Consider the following 21,034-nt stretch of genomic DNA (forward strand, 5'->3'; position numbering starts at 1 on the left):
CCAACACTAATTTTTAAAGAAATGTCTCTCATTAATGGTTTTAGGCAAGAATGAAAATGGGAGGGAAGTCCAAAAGGGAGGGGATATCTGTACATGTATGGCCGATTCATTCTGTTATGCAGTGGAGGCTAACACAACATTGTAAAGCAACCAAACTCCAATAAAAATGAATTAAAAAAAAAAGGATAAGAGCACAATAATATAGAAAACCTAGATTTATTTGTTAAGTTATTACAAAGACAAAACAATTATCTGAAGTACTTTGAGGACTTCACCCCAATTTCACTTGTTCTTTTACAGAAACTGACCTAAGAGGTTGGGAATGGAAGGATATAACCTAAGAGGTTATAAGAGAGCAGACTGGTGAAACATGGTGAAAGGAGCAAAGGCTAGGCAAAAGCACTTGTGTTAGTGGTAGTATGTGTGGCTGGGCTGTTTCTGAAGAGGCTCCCTAGAGTTAATTAATCTGGGTTCCCAATTAGTAAAAAGAAAAAGACCTTTAACCCTGCGGAGACTGTGCATAGGCCAGGATTTATCTGAGATATCTGTTTTTCTTTTTTTAAGGAGTAAGGGTATTCTTAGGCCCTAAGGTGTATATCTTGTATTCAGCCCCTCTCTTTCCCATGCAGTCTACCTACACCTTCAAGTGCCAGTGCATTTCCACCATGTAGTCCTGCTAGGTTATGAGGATGCATATAGTGAAGGCAGGAATTATAAGCCTACGGAGGGTACACCTAGACACAAAGTTTTGGAGTAAATGATAAACTACAAATACCCTCTTGGTTAAGTTAATTCACCTTTGTTAATAAAGGTCATAGTTTCTTGTGCTGGCGACAACTTGTTGTCTCAGTATAATCTGTCTCAAGAAAGAACTGGTTCAGGTAAGTTTTGGAGAAGGAAAAAGACTTTCATCAATACCCACTCCACAGTGGAAGAGGCACCAAGTTCTCTCCTAAGGTTATGAGCAGAATCTGAAAAACAAAAGGTTTACAGTGTTTATAATAATAATAGCTAATTTATTAAATGCCTAGTCAAGAGTGCCAGGGACTTAGATATATTATATCTCAGTCTTAGCAACAATCCTGCCAGGTATTTACTATCATCCTCATTTTTCGGAAGAGGTAACTGAGAATTAGAGAAGTTATACGCCTGTCCAAAGGCACACAGCTGGTACGTGGTAGAGTTGTGATTCCACTATTCATGTGCCTTCCCCTCCACCCCATCTCATGCATTGAGAAGTCCTAGCTCCATTATCTTGAAATTTTTAATAGTTGCATACACACTCTAATTATTCCTTGTTCACTCCTCAAAAGCAAATGTAATTTTAAATGATTAAAAATTTACAGACATTGTTTGGAATTGAGGTCAATTATCCAGATGAAGAACTTATATAAACTTTATGAATCAAGTATCTCTCTGCTCCAGCTGTAGCACAAAATGAAAGGAAAACAAATCATCAGCTCATTAGAAAGTTTGGGCTATTTTACAGTTATTTCACCATAAAATTGCATTACAAAGAATGCTAAGAATTCTCGCCAGGAAATGCTGTAACATCCCATTTGTGTAACCATTTGTGACATACCGAATAAGTTTCTCAATCTTATTAGTAGAGTAGTTGGTGTTCTCTGAATAGTCTGTTTTCAAGAAGAAATATGTTAAAGCCAGATCAAAAAATCTGTTTTCCAGTTTCAATAAAAGTTACTGAAAAAATCCACACGCTATAAAGAATGTAATAAATAAGAATCTGAGAAATAAGGGAAGAAGGCTTATATTGGTACTGAAAGATTTCCCATGAAGTAGAATAGTGAAATACTGACACCTGGAACTGTGAGATCTGAAAATTAACGTTAACAGAGCTCCAGCTAAGTGCAGAGGAGACACTGCTGATTTTAGACTATATGGCTACCAATGACAGAAATAAATGTTGTGGAAATAAATATTTAAAGAAAGAGATATTAAATCACAGAACTCTTAAGATTATTTTCTAATAGTTCCACTGGCATCTAAGAGGAAGGCAGAGTTCCATTATCACAATTCATGGTTACTGTAAGAAGCGATGTTATTTTCACAGTGGCAATAATCTGGAAGGTAAATGGAACTTGAAAAACAAGGGATCTTACAACCTAATTGGATGACTGACAATGGTATAAAACTCAAGCCAAAAATACATAAATCTTGCCACGTTATTACTATATGCTTTAATAAAACAAAGAACCTGGGTATAAGTACTCAAAGAATGGAAAACAGCTAGTATTCAAGAAAATGCTATAAGGTCAGCAGTAGAAGGACGTTGTAAAGGGGACAGTGGAACAACAATTTAACAATGTAAAAATCTTAACAGTTTTTTTTTTTGGGCCACGTTGTACAGCTTGTGGGATCTTAGTTCCCGGACCAGGGATCAAACCCAGGCCCTCGGCAGTGAAAACACGGAGTCCCAACTGCTGGACTGCCAGGGTATTCCTGATCTTAGTTTTTAAAGGAAGGACTGCTAATTACTAATCCTAGCTCAGTATGATATAAACTAGCTACATGACCTTCAGCTAGTATTTAACATACAGTTGAGATACTCAAACTGACAAAGGACAATTTATTTCTCAGAGTAGCATGTAACAAGTAAACAGTCAGGAACAAACTTCAGGCTCAAGAGAATGTGTCAGAGGAGAGAAAATTGTCAGTGAACTCATGTCCGTCAAGAAAAGCAGGAATGAAGCAACTTGGGAAGTGACAGCTTTTGGGCAACTGTACGTGGACTTGATATGGTTTGGCAAATCAGCCTTTAACACTGAAGTGCCCAGGACCTTGGTCCTCCATTATATTCAAAACGAGGGAAACTGATACAAGATTATGATTCAAGGCTTAAACTCAGATTGGAATGACTTCTACTTCCTCCCTCAACTGAAAAGTAGTGAGTTGCAGCAAATCTCTGCTTTGTGTTTTTTGATGAGTATGTTAAGGTTTCAAACATCACAAGTGGGAAAAGGTGACTGAGCAGAGCAGGACATGACCTCAGGCTCTGTTGTTCCCACCTGAGCCAACCAGGGATATCTCTGTTTCTGAACAAAGGGTAATATCCTTCTCCTGATTCACTGAAGATGGGTATGTCTTATTCTTCCATGTACTCTCAATGCCTAGCATAGTGCTTAGCACGTAATAAGTGCTCAATAAATGTTAACCTGAACATCACCATGTTGGCAGATCTTGATTTCTTAGGGAAAAAACCTACACGATTTTAAATAATTTCATAAATGAATAACTAACATTTTTCCACAACTGCTAATTTTATGGAGTTCTCCTCAATTATGAAAATAAAAATCAATTATTTCACATGATTTTCATGTTCAGTGACAAGGGAGAAAATAAACTACTCACCCTAAAGCAGCATCAATCATTTTCAGTGATCAACATCTGCATCCTCAAACTGTCCAGCAACTGTTGGTGTAGCATCTACCTCCATCCCATCTGAAGAAAAAATTAACCACTGAGCAACAGTCTACTAAGCACTTCAGATAGGTAAAGATTCAGCTCAAAGTTAGAACAGAAGGAAGCTAGTGCCCCCTGCTTGTAGGAGTTGCAGTTTCTTTCTCTTTTGAAAATTAAAAGTACCAGGGAACAAACTGAGAAAGAAAAATGCCACCTGTGGATTTAGGCCAAGTTAAAATTAGTCTATATATTTAACATTTACTTCGCAATTCTCAACCTGAACACTGAAAGAACACCAGGTAGGGACTTTCAAATGCAGTAAGCATCCATTGTTCTCTCTTCACAGAACAGTGCTAGGTGTTTACTGTGTGACTTTTTTTTACGATATGAAGTCCTATCTTCATAAGCTTACGACATAATTCAGGAGAGAAGACTAAATAAGTAGAGCGAGGTTCTTACATATCTTTTTCTTATCTCATTGAAAAAAAGGAGAGGGGAGGACAAGAAAAAAAAAAGGCCCTCTGGAAAGAGTTGCCTAAAGCTGCTTTCTCCACTTCTTCACTTCCCACTCACCCCTCAACTCTTTAGCCCACCACAAACTGGCTTCTGCCTGCAGCCCACTGGCACACCACCACCTTGATATCCAGCAGGGCATGCAAAAACAACACTTATCTAAAATTAACTCATCATCTTTCCACGTAGAAAATGCTTCTCTCTCCAAAGAGTTTTGCAAAAGGATACCTTTTACCTGCCCAACCCAGAAACCCCTACCATGTCTCTAACTTCTGTTGCTTCTCTCTCTTAAATATCTCTCAAATCTGTTGTCTTTTGACACGCACTGCCACTCTGTAATTTAGGCCACTATCTCTTATCTAATTTAAATCATAAAGTACTTAACAGGGTTTCTCTTCTTTCCTCTAGTATTTCCCTCTGCAATTAATTTTTTGTTATCATAGCCAGAGTCATCTTCTGAAACATTAATCAAACTAAAATTCTTCAATGGTTTCCCAATGACCTACGCATAAGTTGAAATTCGTTAACACAGCTTTCAAGTTCCTTTAATATACAGCCCAGTTCACTACTCCACCTTTATCTGTTGCTATAATAACTACCCTTCACACTCAGAGTTCCAGACATATGAACTTTCAGTTCCCCAAAGCTAAATGGTCTCTTGGACCTTTGCACATGACTGATCCTTTTACCTGCCTCTCTCCCCAAACTGTATGCAATCCCTCTTCACTTGGTTCATTTTTATTCATCTTTAGATTCTGGCTTAAATGTCACTTACTCCATGAAGTTTGACTCTCTCCCTGACTATCCAAGCTGAGTGACAGGCCCAGTCTCTGATTCCACACTTCCTCAAGTCTCCCCTATATCTCCATGCTGTACCACAATGTACTATAACTACCTAATTAGTTAATTTATTTTTCTCGCCACTAGATTGTCATTGACAGATATAACCGCATCTCTCTTGAGCACTCCTGTATTCTCTGTACCTGGCACTGTAGCTCAACAAACACCTCTTACATAAATAAACACACAAAGCACTGAAATGCCAGCAGTAGAAATTTCACCATGTATATATCTAAACATCATGTTGTACACCTTGAATATATACAATTTTTATTTTAAAAATAAATTTAAAAAAAGAAAATGCACAGGTCAAATAAACAAATAAATGGCAAAAGAGTGATATGGGTACCCAGGACTTTAGAAGATAGAGAATGGTACAGGCTGAAGAAGTTTTATATATAGGCAAGTCTCCATACGCTAATGAGGCTTAGGAATACAAGTCCAAAAATCTCACTTTAGCAACAAGTGTTTGTGACCTTAAAATCACTTGCTACAAAGCATCAAATAAGGAATTTTACAATTAAAAGCAACAAAGAAACTTCAGTGATGAAAGATTTTTCAATGTCCAAGGGTACTCTTCAGTTAATCATTATAATAAAAAAATATCTTGAATTCTTTCAGCTAAGAGTTTGGCAGAGCACTAGAAATCACCTGAGCCATCTCACCCTAAAGCCTGTGTTAGAGGCTCACCACCTAGGGCTTAAAATGGAGAGGAGACATAAGGAAAAAGTGTGACCCAAAGCCTAAGTTTTTCCAAATTAAATATCCCAGAACTTCAGGACCCCCAGGTCAGAATGCTATGCGCATGGAGATACTGATCACAACATTATGAGAGAAACTTAAATGTACCAATAAAAGAAAAACTATGGTAACCCTCTTTAAGAACATTCTCCATCACTAAAAATTAGAAGTATTAAGATTCTGCAGCAACATAAAATACTGAAATGAATACATATAAGATGTAAGAAATGCTCACAACAGTGCCTGGCATATTGTTTTTGCATATTAGTTCATTTAATCCTCTTACCACTTACTAGCTATTTGCCCTCAATCAAGTTATGTGACCTTTCTGTGCCTCAGTTTCTTCATCTGTAAAATGGGGATCATAACAGCATCTACCAGAGGGTTCTTGGAAGGATTCAATGAGCAAATACATATAATGTGCTTAAATCAGGACCTGGCAAATAAGAGCACTATCTAAATGTTTTATTGAGGGTAGCAGGAACAAGACTGGAGACAAGTAGGGCAGAGACACAGCTGTCTCTTCAGAGTCAGAGAGAAGAGTTTGAACTTCATATGGTGAGTATCAGACAATCACTGAGGGGACATCCTTATACAGGGAGGACACAGAGTGTTCTCAGAAGATTCATATGGCACAGTGAGCTGGAGGAAGGAATGACTGAGGCAAAAAATTTACTATTGTAAATCCAGTGTGAGAAGAAAAGGGGCTAGGTTTGAAGGATAGCAGTAATTATAGCAAAGAGATCTGAAAAGTCATTTAAAGGAAAAATCCATAGAATTCAGTATTGGACTGGATAAGGGAAAAAATGGTAAAGGCTGAGTCAAAAGAAATACGTTAAGATTCTAACTGAAATAGGACACTTAGAAAAGGGAACCAGTCTAATAGGTAAAATATTTACAAAGCGGCTTACAAATATGAGACAAATGAAACAGTTAAAGCCACTTGTGTAAGGTTCAAATGTCTGTCACTAAAAGAAACCCCAAGTTTCTTGAATGCTGTCTAGCCCTCTTAATCAACTGACTAGTTTTGCCCATAATCATGCAGGAATTCATTTAAAAAATTAAAATGGCAGCATCAATGTGTGCCTGCACATACACTTACATAGCAAGCAAACAAAAAGACTGGAAAGATATGCAGCAGGAAAGTAACAGATGTCTCTCAATTAGAATTCTACTTGATTTTTCATTTCTTCTTTGCCTGTGCCCATTAAAATTTTTTTGACTATGAACATAGACTGTCTTTGTAGTTAGGGAAAAAAGTTAAAAAAAAATTTTACATAGAATTCCCATTCTATGTAATTCTACGTTTGTTTCCTATGCTATAAAGAGTTAATTCTGTGTACTCACCTTCATAATCTCTTACTGAATCTTCTGTCCGGACTCCAGCCATGTTATACTGGCTGCTCACAGACTGAGAAAGCATTCCTTCTAATCTCTCCAGTGTGGCTTGGCCTTCTGCTGTTAAATGGGATAATCCTTCTTCATAGGTATAAAATGTAGGGATGTCCCCCTGCCCTTGTTCTAAATAAATAAAAAGCTTTTAAGCTACTAAAAAACAATTAGAAAAAAAAAAAGATAATCAATAATGCACTTACTGAAGGTAAGCTAAAATGAAAAAAGGCTTCCAGGAAAACACTCAACATTCATTTAACATACATATATCAGCCATCTGTTGAAGACAGAGATACAAAGAAAATGTCTCTACTCTCTAGGATGAGAAGGGATTCCAAGACATAATAAGCCAGTAAACAGCAATTCCCAAAGAATCAAATGTCCAGAGACTAGAAGGAAAAGAGGATGTTCCTAAAGTTAGGGAGTCTTGTATTATCCCAAGGTGGGAATTTTACATGTGAGTGTTTTTTACTGATTAAAATACATGCTCCTTTTAAAAAATCAGAAATTCTGAGGACTTCCCTGGTGGTCCAGTGGTTAAGAATCCATCTTGCAATGCAGAGGACGCTGGTTCGATCCCTGGTCAGGGAACTAAGATCCCATATACCGCGGGGTAACTAAGTCCATGCACTGCAACTAATGAGCCTGCACCCCACAACTAGAGAGCCCGCATGCCTCAACTAGAGAGCTCGTGCACTGCAACTAATGAGCCAGTGCACTCTGGAGCCCGTGTGCCACAACAAGAGAGAAGCCCATGCGCCACAACTAGAGAAAAGCCCACACACCACAATGAAGAGCCCGCACACCACAACTAAGACCCAACGCAGCCAAAAATTTATTAATTAATTTTTAAAAAATCAGAAATTCTGGAAAGTACAGGATTAAAAAAATTAAATTGGGACTTCCCTGGTGGCGCAGTGGTTAAGAATCCGCCTGCTAACGCAGGGGACACGGGTTTGAGCCCTGGTCTGGGAAGATCCCACATGCCGCCGAGCAACTAAGCCTGTGTGCCACAACTACTGAGCCTGTGCTCTAGAGCCCACGAGCCACAACTACCGAGCCCGCATGCCTAGAGCCGGTGCTCCGCAACAGGAGAAGCCACTGTAATGAGAAGCCCGCGCACCCCAACGAAGAGTAGCCCCCATTCGCCACAACTAGAGAAAGCCCACGTGCAGCAACGAAGACCCGATGCAGCCAAAATAAATAAATTTATTTAAAAAAAATTTTTAATTACCCCAAAATCTCAGCAAAGATGAGAATGTATTTAGATATATAAAGGGAAATCCCAGAAATGAGTGTTCTCAGGCCAGGAAGTGGTATATATGGAGGAAAAGGCTTCAGAGAGCCAAACTTGTATACATGAGACCAGTGGGAAAAAGAAAAGAGAACAGCAGGCACCTCAAGTAACAAGACTCTACACCAAGCTAGTGACTGCACTATGTTCTGGGGAGGTAAAGGGAGATATTCTTAGATCAATCAAGTATGGTTGTGGGAAAAAGAAATTACTTTGGCAATGAGGTGTTAGATGGAATATGTTAAAGATGTAGATGATACAGGTTCCAAGCAATGGAGAGAGAAGGTTTGTTTTCTGAGAGCAACTTCATCAACTTAAAAGACTCTCCTGACTCCCCACTATCCTATCATTTTCCTTCCTTCCATTTATCTCTATCCACTTTCTCCCCTGAGTAATCTCTATTTTTTGCTCTCAAGCCTCGGAAGCCCACGAAGTTTTCTAATTTGGCTGAGACATGAATTGTGCCATTCGCTTTTATTAAAAACCAAGCTATATGGATACTTAGAGATACAAAGAACTATAATCCCATATCCTATACAAATAGATGCTTAAAATGAAACACATACACAAACACTTAAAAAAATCCACTTCACTAACCATGTGCTTCCACATCATATTCTTCTCCATCGTAATCATCTGAATCTTCATCCTCAGGATCTGGATGCAAAGCCTGGCATTCACACATTGCAGTGAACATGGCCTCCACTGAACAAGTAAATTAAAAATTCCTAATTAATTTTTTTCTGACCAATGTACAATAAAAATTTAATAAAATAACCATCAGGGCAAATAAATTTAATGAGTAGACAAGAGGTATACTAGGGTCACAACATTTACAAAACCTGCCAAATTCCGAGGAGAATCAATCTTGAAAAGTGCTTGATAGCAATGGACACTCCACAAAATAATAAGAGTTCATTTCGAAACATTATTGACATCCCTTCATGCCTGGCTGGATTTTTCTAAAAAAAAGTGTCAGTGTCCTGGTCAGACCACTGGCCTCAGGGTGAAGCCCCTCAGCTGGCAGGGCTCTTTCCAGCTATCCTGGCATCTTCCACTTTGGAAATGCCATGAGTCCTCTGTCCTCTATCCAGTGAGATTCACAGTCAACAGCATCAAGTCCATAAAAATAACATATTCCTCCACTCACAAACATACCAGGCAACACGGCATCTACTGTACTATCACTTCATTCACAATCTTTATATTAATAGTTATCTGGTCCTCAATGATATTACAGATGCTAAAATGAAGAAAAAGCAACAGAAGGGAGGTAATGAGGGTGAAGGTAAGTGTGTGGGGGGAGGGATGAGGGAATGCTTCGTACTTAAAGGGAAAAGAACTCCACAGAGTACTCACAGGCTGATCTGTCACTAGGCACAAATCTAAATTCAGCAATAGGTTCAATATCATCATCACTGTCTTCCTCTTCTTCATCAGCAACAGATTCTTTTGATTCTTCTAGAAAGGGAATAAAAAAATAGCCTTTTAATGATGTTGTTTATTTGTTTTCAAAAATAGAAGCCTAAATTAAAGGATGCTTACTGATATATCTAAATACTGCAATTTTTTACTTCAAATTATAAGAACATTGTTATTTTAGAGCTAAAAAAGACTCTGGATAGTCTCTCTGGTCTAGTCACACTGTACTTTGAGTCCTAGGGATTCCAAGCCCCAACGCCATGGTGGGGGTGAGGAAACCTGTACAGTCAGGCCTCTATCAAGTAGAGTTCCATTGTCATGTCTGTTTCTTTCACCTTGAAACAAGGGGTTCCAGCAGCAGTTTGTAAACCACTGATGTGATTCATCACCAACAATTTACAGATGAGAAAACTAAGGCCCATGAAAGTTAGCTGAGCCAAAAGATAAATTAACAAAGTCTGTTGGCAAGAAAAAAATACAAATGTTCAATAAAGAGAACTAGCACATGCTGCTGGTGGAAGTAGAAATTGCTAAAACCATTCCAGACATGTGTTTATCCTACTACCCAGAAATTCCTCATTTAAGTACATATTATGTACACAAGGAGTTTGTATGTGAATGTTTACTGAACTACTATATGTACTATAGAAAACATAAAAAATAAGTGTTAATTAAAAAAAGGAAATAGATGTATTGTAACCTGGTCATACTATGTTTGAGAGATAGCAGCTGAAAATGACTAAATGTGATTTATATGTACCAAAATGAAGAGATTTTAAAATATAAGTGAGTGAAAGAGCTCGTTGCAGAATATATATAATACCACTTACATTAAAATTTTAAACACAAAAGAGAACCATTATAGTGCTTATGGGTATATACATATTCAGTAAAAATCTAAAAGCATAGACAAGAAGGACACACACCATCTTTAAGATGAACTCTGGAGACAGAGTTAGGAACGAAATGGGGAGGGATACAAAAAAGATTTCAGTAGTATTAATATAGTTTATTTCTTTTAGACTAGAATAATTATGAAAAATGTTAGAATTTACACTGGACATTAAATAATGGAATTTTTTAATTATTCTGTACTTTTCAATGTTTGAATTAGTTCATAATAATAATTTTTAAAAAAATGGTCAATAAAACACTTAAAAAGACCCCCAAACCACCAAAACATGTTCAACCAATCATCTTAAAAATGTAACTTTTGGGGCTTCCCTGGTGGCGCAGTGGTTAGGAGTCCGCCTAACGATGCAGGGGACACGGGTTTGTGCCCTGGTCTGGGAAGATCCCACATGCCACGGAGCGGCTGGGCCCGTGAGCCATGGCCGCTAAGCCTGCACGTCCGGAGCCTGTGCTCCGCAAAGGGAGAGGCCACAACAGTGAGAGGCCTGCGTACCGCAAAAAAAAAAAAATATATATATATATATATATACACACACACACACACATATATACGTGTATATATATAAAACTTTTGTTTAGCATATTACAGTTACCATTTTGAAAAAATGTTAATTCTCCATATAGATGAAGATAAGGTAGAGAGGTACTGAAAGTATAAACTTTCTGGAAAGCAACTTGACAATATATGTTAAGAGCTTTAAAAATATTTACTTTTAATGCAGCAATTCTACTCATAGAAATCAATAATAAGGGGGTATCCACTAAATTTTTTTTACCTTTTATAAGTCATACAAGTTCACTGCAGAATAATGAAAAAATACAGATAAGCAAAAAAGGAAAAAAATTTCAGTGGCCACTGTTAGCAGTTTTAAATAGCAGATTTAATAGGACGTTTTCTGTCCTGTTTCTAATGTTATTAAATTGTCAAATATAATAGAGGTGTCTTCTGTAAAAAGTAAAATACAAAAATATTGGAGAGTTCCAAACAATTCTAAGGAGTTGAATACATTATGGTACTACCAAACTTTTTCAATGCATTTAAAAAAACAGAATAGTATCATACTGTAATTATTATTCTATAACTGAATGGATATCACTTTTCAAATTATAAAAGTAACTCACACCCAGCAATCCCACTCTTGGGCATATACCCAGAGAAAGCCGTAACACAAAGAGATACATGCACCCCAGTGTTCACTGCAGCACTATTTACAATAGCCAGGACACAGAAGCAACCTAAATGTCCATCAACAGACGAATGGATAAAGAAGATGTGGTACATATATACAATGGAATATTACTCAGCCATAAAAAGGAACAAAATAGTGCCATTTGCAGAGACATGGATAGACCTAGAGACTGTCATACAGAGTGAAATAAGTCAGAAAGAGAAAAACAAATATCGTATAATATCGCTTGTATGTGGAATCTAGAAAAATGGTACAGATGAACTTACTTGCAAAACAGAAATAGAGACAGATGTAAAGAACAACCTTACAGATACCAAGGGCGGAGGGGGAGTAGGATGAACTGGGAGATTGGGATTGACATATATACACTACTATATATAAAATAGATAACTAATGAGAACCTACTGTATAGCACAGGGAACTGTACCCAGTGCTCTGTGGTGACCTAAATGGGAAGGAAATCTAAAAAAGACGGGATATATGTATACATATAACTGATTCACTTTGCTGTTACAGCAGAAACTACACAACATTTTAAAGCAACTATACTCCAATAAAAATTTTTTTAAAAAAAGTAATTCATGCTGGTATAAATATAAGTAAAAGAGTCAAGACGGATTCAAAGGAAAAAGTCCCTACCCTCTAGTCCTCTCCCTAGAAATAACTACTATTAATTAATACCTTCTTTTATATCTGCAGGAATCTATCTTAAGGCAGTAAACAGAAATGTAATATAGCATTTTTACAATTAGGAAAAGAAAATACTACCATGACAAACACTCATCATCTCATGCTAGATCATAGTAGTGTGTGCCATACTCTGTCTCCTTAAAACTTTCTAAATTGTCAGAAATGGGAATGTATTTTTAGTCATTTTAAAAATAATCTAATGTTCTCAACAATAAGCCGATGGTCCACTTTAGAGGTTAATGGAGGTAAGCCAAAGAGGAAAAAAAAGTCTGAATCAGGACCAGAGGAACAAAGGCTGGGAAAATAGGATCCACACCTGTATAACAATATAAATGTTCATCTTATATCTGAAACCCTATTAAAATCTCAAATTGAAGGAGCAATAGCTCAATAGGCAAATTCATGGGATTGTCTCTTATGTGCTATTTCAAAGAAAAGCAACCCGCTATTTTAAAAGAAAAAGTTTACTAAAGATGTGACAATTGTCTTTGCAACCCCTAAGTTCATTTCTACAAAAGATGAACATATTAAACTAACACAATATACTATATAAACTTCTTATTTAGTTATACTTACAAAAGTCAAGCACAAGATTCTATTTCGTGCCTAACCTGTTTCTCATTCAGAATTCTTACAACTTATTGTGGACAGCCTAAAAAAATGGATTTTTAAAATCTTTCTCGCTTCTTCTTTCATCAACTACACTAGATTTTTATGAATCTTTGTATTTTATCCAAGACTTGGGAATCCTGTACCCTAGGGTTTCTCAACCTTGGCACTACTGACATTAGGACTGGTTAATTTTTTGTTGTGGGAGCCTGTCCTATGTGCACTGTAGGATGCTTAATACCATTCCTGGCCTCTAACTAGATGCCAGTAGCACTCCTCTCCACCTCTAGTCATGACAATCAAAATGTCATTGCCAAATATGGGGGGAGGGCAACATGTCCACCACTGAGAACCATTTCTGTAACAAAACAAAATATGTTCTATCCTAAACTCTTAGAAGCAAAGTACACTGATCCAAGCCTCTAAGGGTGCCAAATATAAATGTCTTTACAAAGAGAAAGAATAAACAGTTAAACTCAAGAGGAAAAACTAGAAATACAAACGCACAATAGCTAAATAATTCTAAGTGCAAGTATATGGAAAATACAAGGCAGTGCCCATGGGCTTCCCTGGTGGCACAGTGGATAAGGATCTGCCTGCCAACGCAGGGGACATGGGTACGATCCCTGGTCCGGGAAGATCCACATGCCGCGGAACAACTAAGCCCATGTGCCACAACTACTGGGCCTGCGCACCTAGAGCCCGTGCTCCGCAACAAGAGAAGCCACTGCAATGAGAAGCCCGTGCACCACAGCAAAGAGTAGGCCCCACTAGCCGCAACTAGAGGAAGCCCATGTGCAGCAACAAAGGCCCAACACAGTCAAAAATAAATAAATATTTTTTTAAAAAGGCCAAACTATTTTACTGTGCTGAAATTTTGCTTAAGAAAGTATTATCCAAAATAAGTCAATTGATTATTACATTGATTATCATCAGAGACTGCTTTTTGAAATATAATATACTACTAAAGGAAGCTCAAGGTTAAATAGTACCATACATACCTCCAAACTTGGCATTCACCATAACATACAAATGCTCTCGTGGATAGGCATTTAGGTCCCTGGACACCGCATGCAAACTAATGGTGGGGTATTCCAGTGAGAATCCTAATCCAGAGCCATCTAACCAAGACAGGCGGCTGAAAAACATGTTTTAAGTAGATTATTTTCAGAACTTAAATCCTAATTTAACGTCCTAACGTTTATAAAAGTTCAGCTTGGACACTTTTATACATGTGAATAAATTCAAGCATACTGTTTAGAAATATTCCTAAAATAAGAAAATTCAACAGCAGGAATTGAATTTCTTTAAGACCAATTCTGTTACTTTCCTCTATTCAAACAGATTTGAAATGCAGTTTTTCTTCAGTCACAGAAAAGTGACTGTGTGTTTCTATGCCTTTTTATGCTTGTTCGTATTTGGAATGTCTTCAGGCACCCTTTTTGCTTTTGCAAATCCTCTTCATCTGAATAAGTGTCAGCCTCTCCAAGAGCCCTCCCTACAATTATTCCAGTCCATAATGATCTCTTCTTTTTCTAAACTGTACTTATGCTCAGTAATATACTATTGAGCACCTAACTCTGTGGTAAAGAATCTTATATGTACCCTGACAGAACGTGAGCTACTCGACAAAACTTGTCATATTCCTTTATTTAACATTCTTCAAAACCACTACCATACTGCTTAGCATGTAAGTATGCAATAAATACCTAGGAATCACTAATTTCTTCACTAATCCTACAATAAATGATATAAACATGAAATGGCTGTAATCATACCACAAGCTGGAAAATAATCATCACATTGAAAGGCAGACTTTATGAAGCCTTTCATTTATTCTGCAGCTTTAACAGAAAGCCACAAATAAGCAACATCTAGTTTTCCCTCAAAAGTGGTCTAATGCAAATATTTTATTGGTATAACAAAGGAAATATATCAAGAAAATCTGTACGTTGAGTTTTGAGCAAGGACTGGCTAATTTTTTGGTAATACTTCACCACTTAGCAGGAAAAAAAGTAGGAAAAAGATGCTTAAGAAACCACAAAAAAAATGTTAATGCAATATAGTGGTTGCACAGGGCTGGAGGAAAATAGAAAGTGACTGCTAATGGGTGTCAGTTTTTGCAGGGGGAATGAAAATATTCTAAAATTGATTGTATTGGAAATTCCCTGGTGGTCCAGTGGTTAGGACTCGTCACTTTCACTGCCAGGGCCCGGTTCAATCCCTGGTCGGGGAACTAAGATCCCACAAGCTGCGTGGCGTTGCCAAAAAAAATTAATTAATTAAAAATTAAAAATAAATAAAATTGTGTTGATGGCTGCACAACTCTGTAAATAGATTAAAAAACATTTAATTGTATACTTCAAATACATGGATTGCATGCTATGTAAATTATCTCAATGCAGCTTTTCTTTTAAAAAGAGGTTAACGCAATAAAACCCCCATATCGTTCTATTTTCTATACAGCTCTAACAAGCCTGGTGGTCTTATTCCTAATGAAGCAAAAACAAATACAATAGTAGAACCTAGGACTCCCTTGTGCAGGAACAATGACAGTACAGCAGTTTGAGAGCATTCATATCCGATGTAAGGCAAGGTTGAACTTTATACCTTAGTCCCTAAAGGAAATCAATGTCTAATAGCACAAGTGTGTAACACTTGACCCTCACTTATCAAAAGCAAAGGCAGAATTAGATTGTGGTAAAATTGTACAACTCTGTAAATACACTAAAACATAAGGAACTGTACACTAAAAAAAGGAAAAGCGAAAAAATATGCACTGTCATTTAGAAAGATTTCCATTCAACATGCTTATTAAAAAAAGAGAAAAAGAAAACCTGGGAAGCTTAAAGTGATAAATCTTAAGATGCTTAAAGTGGTAAAAGCTCTACAAATGATTTTCCAGGATGACTCATCCCATTGGGTCCAAAGAAATAGATTTTATTATTGTAATTGGATTGTGTGTGTTCTACGGGCCTTTCCTCCACTGCTTTCCTCTTAATGTGGAGAAGAAATAGTGCTCATGTATCACAGAAATATTGCCAGTCCCTTACTAAAACTGTATTACTTTAAGCAAATAAACTCTTTTTTCTCAGCTCAATAACCCCCTGGCATTATCACAAGTCAGAAAGGAGTATTCCAAATTTCGGTGTCCAAAATGATTTGAAATACCAAAGCCACAAAACTTTCTTTAGTGACTCAATTAGGAGATGGAAAAACTGAAATATAAGCATAGATTCAGTGCCTATAAATTATGGCTTTCACTTTAAAAAGCACATAATAATTACTCTGTAGTTCCTTACTGCTGGCAGAACACAAATGCTACCTCACCACAGCATTTCCTATGGAGCTCTCATAACCTTATACAGGAACATGGATTATGTACTCTACAGAAGAAAGTTTCAGTTAAAAGCAACGTTCACTCTGATTACTCAGTTTTCATTTTTATTTCTTCTCTTTTCATATATTTTAGAAGAAAAGCCCTCCAAACCAAAATATCTAACTATACCCAGTCCCAAAGAAACCATGAGTCACATAAGGGAAAATCAAGAATTAGGAAGCCAGTACTGGTGGCGCAGTGGTTGGGAGTCCGCCTGCCGATACAGGGGACACAGGTTCGTGCCCTGGTCCGGGAAGATCCCACATGCCGCAGAGCGGCTGAGCCCGTGAGCCATGGCCACTGAGCCTGCGCGTCCGGAGCCTGTGCTCCGTGACAGGAGAAGCCACAACAGTGAGAGGCTTGCATACCACCAAAAAAAAAAAAAAAAAGAAGAATTAGGAAGCCAGTAAAGGTGCAGAGGAATGTTTTGCTAACCTCCAATTTTTTTGCAGAAGAATATCACTGTACTTTATTCCTGGCATGGGGAGAAAAACAGGACAGAAAGGTAAGAGAGGTCTTGAATTTGGACTGGCTTAATTATTTGGTTTTAAATTAATTTTGGAATAAGATATAAAAAGAGCATAATTTATAAGTTTAAGATACCTATTTTTAATTTAATTAAATATTTTATTTCACTTGTTTCAAATGATCTATTTTGAATGATTCATGCCTCTGTTCCCTTATTTGGAAAAAAGTCAACTTTCTATGAAAACTAAGCTTTGAAAATAAGCCCAAGAGTTCTAAATCTCTCATTACACATCTGGAAAACTACCTAAAACCAAATCAGACCCTGTTCCTCTTTGCCTAAAATCCTAAAACAGTTTCCCCAAAACCTTTAGGCTATAAGCTAAGCTCATAAACATGACTCCCTCCTTCTCCAGCTTTATTATGTTTCCACTCTTTCTCCCTCGGTCCCTCAGATGAAGAACTGCTGAACTGTGTGTGTGCATGTATGCACACAGATATATACCCTGGCACACACAATACTGTTTCTCACCATTGCCTCTGAACATCCTGTTTCTTCTAATTAGAATGTTTCCTCTTAGCCCCACCTCATTCCCCTGACTGTTAATCCTCATTTGTCACATCCTCTAGGAAGCCTTCCCAGTTTGTTGAGATCTTGAGTCTATCAAGATTTGGAAATGCTAGGTGGGAAAGAACAAAACGGGAAAGAGACCAAGGAGGTAACGCTAACAATCAGTAGAGGGATGAACAACAGTGTCCAAGGTACTGGTAATATTCTATTCTTAACCTGGAGGTGTTATGCAGGTGTTAGTTTAATTATAATTCCTTAAACCATATATTTATAATTTATATTCTTTTTGTATGTATATTTTATAAAAATAGTTTCTTAAAGAAAAAGATTTGTTAGTGAAAGGTTGAAATAAGTAAATTTTTTAAACAGATAAGAGCTAAAAAGGAGTTTGTACTTCCTCAGTGTGATAACTGTATTGTGGTTATACAAGAGAATGTCCTTATACTTAGATTTTTGCTCAAGTATTTACATGTGAAGTGATGACGTGTGTGCAACTCTCAAAAAGCTCAGAAAAAAAAGAGAAAGAGGTAAATGTGGCAAAATGTTAACAACTGATGGATCTTTGCAAAGGAGCCATGGGTATTAATTAACAACACTTGCAACTTTTCTTTAGGTTTGAAAATTTTCCAAATGGAAAGACAAGTATAGGACCTTCCCAAAACAGGATTTATATTATAGAAGAGCGAATACACAGAGAAGCCATGGAGAAAAAGGGGATTGAGTAGGGGCTAGGAACATATCTGTGTTCCACTTTCTACCCCTTAAAAGAAATTGCTCTTCCAAGATCACTGAAAGTCTCCTTGTCAATACCCAATAGGTGCTTTCCAGATATGATTTTATTTGACTGCTCCTCTCACTTTTCTCAAGTCTATTCTTCTATAACCTACCTCTTAGTGTGGATGTGTCCCCAGGGTTCTACCCTTGGTCCTCTTCTCTTCTTGGGTATCTAATCTATCCATCTTTAACACCACTCTCCCAAGAAACATGCTCCTATGTGCAACTAATCCACACATATACAGACCAAACTCATTCCCCAAACTTGCTTTTCCTCCCATCCATATTTCCTATCTCAGTGACTGGCCAAAAGCGTAAGCTTTTCTCAGTGACTAGATTTCCTTCTAAACCAAGGGTTCTTTACATCTTTTTGTGCCCTCTGTGGTAGTCAGAATTTTGGCCCCCATGACTCCAATTTCCCCTGGTGTCAACCTGTGAATGTGTTATGTTACAAGGCAAAAGGGACTTTGTGTATGTAATTCAGGTTACTAATCAGTTGACAATAAAATAGAGAGATTATCCTGGATTATCTGTGTGGGTCCAATATAATCATGTGACCTCTTAGAAGCAGAGAATTTTCTCTGGATGTAGACAAAACTGATGCAGAAGTCAGAGAGATGTGAAGGACAGAAGGATTCAATGTGTAACTGTTGGCCTGAAGATGAATGGAACCGTGTATCATGGAAATGGGAACCTCTATTCTATTCAACATTTAAGACAAGTCTATCTGACTGTGAAAGTACAAAGTGCCCCAGGTACCCAAATAAAAGGGCAATTCCTTCTAGGAATGAATATGAGAGTCAGGTCCCTCTGGATATAACCCCAACCTGCGTGGCGTTGAAGGTGTTCCTCTCCCCACCCATACCTACAGAAGAAAACCTACACTCCTTAAGCAAATTTTAAAAATACTGCACAATCTGCTCTAAACCTACATATCCTGCTCAGGGTAACACCTCCCGCTCCTGTTCATCGAGAAGGCAGGCACATTGATGACTCTAACTCAGGGCCTGGAAACTCAAAACCTTAAAATGAGACCTTGAATAAAGAGCAACACCCCACCAGACCTCCGGTAAACAGGCGGGTAAAAAGCATAATGAATGAGAAAAAAAGGTTCCGAACAAACGACACTGGAACAGTCAAATCTTACCCCCAGCAGAGGCACCCCCAAGGGAACGCGGAGCACGCGCTCCCCCGCCCCGCAGCCCCAGAGGTCTTGGTGTCGCCCCGCTCCTCCGCACCGCCCGCGCCCTGGGGGAAGGAGGTGCGCAGGAAGCCAGCACTGGGGACCAGAGAACCTACCTCTCAGCGATATAAAGGGTGCCGGTGCCGAAGCTTTTCCCGTTTAGCACGGCCTCGGTATCTGGCTGCTGCTGCCGGAGCCCCTCAGCCGACCCAGGCGGCGGGAAACTTTTGAGAAAGCTCATTGCAACAAGGAGCGCAGAGAAACCAGTCAGCAGCGAGCTAAAGAACAGCACTCTAGCCTCGCCGCGTCCCGCCCCGGAAGCGGTAGCAATTACTCAGGAAGAGCAAAGTCTTTGCCCCGGAAATTCCAGCGCCATCTACCATAGAAATGAGACGTTCTAGGACAAACTCTCGGAGGCCTGAGAGGCCCGAGTTTGTCACGTGACTCCTTATCCTCTCTCCCTCCCATTTCTGAGGCTTCAGGCTTGTAATAACGGACTGCTGTCTCTCCGATCTCCTACCTCAGTGTCTTCACAGCAACCCTGTGAGAGAGGAAGCACCACAAATAATAAATTACTTTTTCTGCATAAGGGGAAACGGAACCGTGAGACAGGGAGTCCTTGCCTGAGGTTGCCTAGGAAGTAGAGAGACCACACTGATTTACAGGTCGGAGGTCTCCTAACTGGGTTCTACCCTTCTCACCTGCGCCCGCCTCATCTAGGCCTGTTCACGTCTCAACAGCCACGCCCCAGACATCAGTCTAGGTCCCAAGGCCGTCCTAGTGCACGAGCCACATATCCCCTGGTCTCAGACGGGCAAACGAGCGCAAAGAGGTAATTAATTCTAGGTGAAGAGCTAGTTATGTCAGTAAGCAGATGGGGCGCTGAAGGGAAAAGAATTAATCCACTAGATTTGGAATTTTTGCTTTATTTCTTCGTTAGGCGTCGAAGAGCAAAGTAATAAGAGCAATAAAAACTTCTAAAATAATCTTAATAGTAGCTAATGGTAACTGGGTGTTATGTGTCAGGCACTGTTCTAAGCACTTTACCCTTATTATTTCTTCATTTCCTCTTAGTGACAACGATGTGGCAAAGATGGAGTTGAAAGAAGGCGAACTAGTGGAAAGTATGTACCAGGAATAGATAGATCCTGAGATCCTGAGGCTTCCTTACTGACATGCGGACACATGGTGGCTGTCAGCTAGGCCCTCTGTGGGAACTATCAGCTGGAACACATTTACATAGCCTCTCCCTGTGGCCTGAGCTTCCTCACAGCACAGCAGCTGGGTTTCGAAGTTGAGTATCCCAAGAAATAGACTGATAGAAGCTGCATGGCCTCTTCTCACTTAGCCTTGGAAGTTACAGAGTGTAACCACAGGTAGGATATGCTGGATTTTTCATCTTTTTTTTTTTTAATGAGCTTTGTAGTACTATATATGCCTTGAAATGCTTGCATCCCTGTCTAAACATCTTGACTGCAGGTTTGGGACAGACTTTGAGGCAGAGGCACCCAACCAAACTGTGCCCAGATTAATGACCAACAGGAACTGCGAGATAATAGCTGCTGGGTTTTTGTTTGGTTTTGTTTTGTTTTTTATTGACCGCACCACGTGGCATTCGGAATCTTAGTTCCCTGACCAG

At 38.5% G+C, this 21,034-nt stretch overlaps 1 protein-coding gene across 3 annotated transcripts; it reads right to left on the bottom strand.

Annotated features, from left to right (window-relative positions):
• Window positions 1-200: 200 nt before the first annotated feature.
• CLNS1A (chloride nucleotide-sensitive channel 1A) lies at window positions 201-19,719 on the bottom strand. Of its 3 annotated transcripts, none has more exons than XM_060303757.1 (7): window positions 19,512-19,719; window positions 14,025-14,161; window positions 9,560-9,661; window positions 8,798-8,905; window positions 6,862-6,972; window positions 3,370-3,459; window positions 201-971 (listed from the first exon to the last, which is right to left on the bottom strand). In XM_060303757.1, the coding sequence occupies exons 1-6, from the start codon at window positions 19,634-19,636 to the stop codon at window positions 3,392-3,394; spliced, it is 651 nt and encodes a 216-aa protein (XP_060159740.1). In that variant the 5' UTR covers window positions 19,637-19,719; the 3' UTR covers window positions 201-971; window positions 3,370-3,391. The 3 variants fall into 3 exon arrangements, with proteins under 3 accessions (XP_060159740.1, XP_030691845.1, XP_030691847.1); XM_030835985.2 differs by having other exon boundaries at window positions 6,862-7,035; XM_030835987.2 differs by lacking the exon at window positions 6,862-6,972.
• Between the last annotated feature and the right edge of the window lie 1,315 nt (window positions 19,720-21,034).

This window comes from Globicephala melas, chromosome 8 (assembly GCF_963455315.2).
Source record: "Globicephala melas chromosome 8, mGloMel1.2, whole genome shotgun sequence".
Lineage (NCBI taxonomy): Eukaryota > Metazoa > Chordata > Mammalia > Artiodactyla > Delphinidae > Globicephala > Globicephala melas.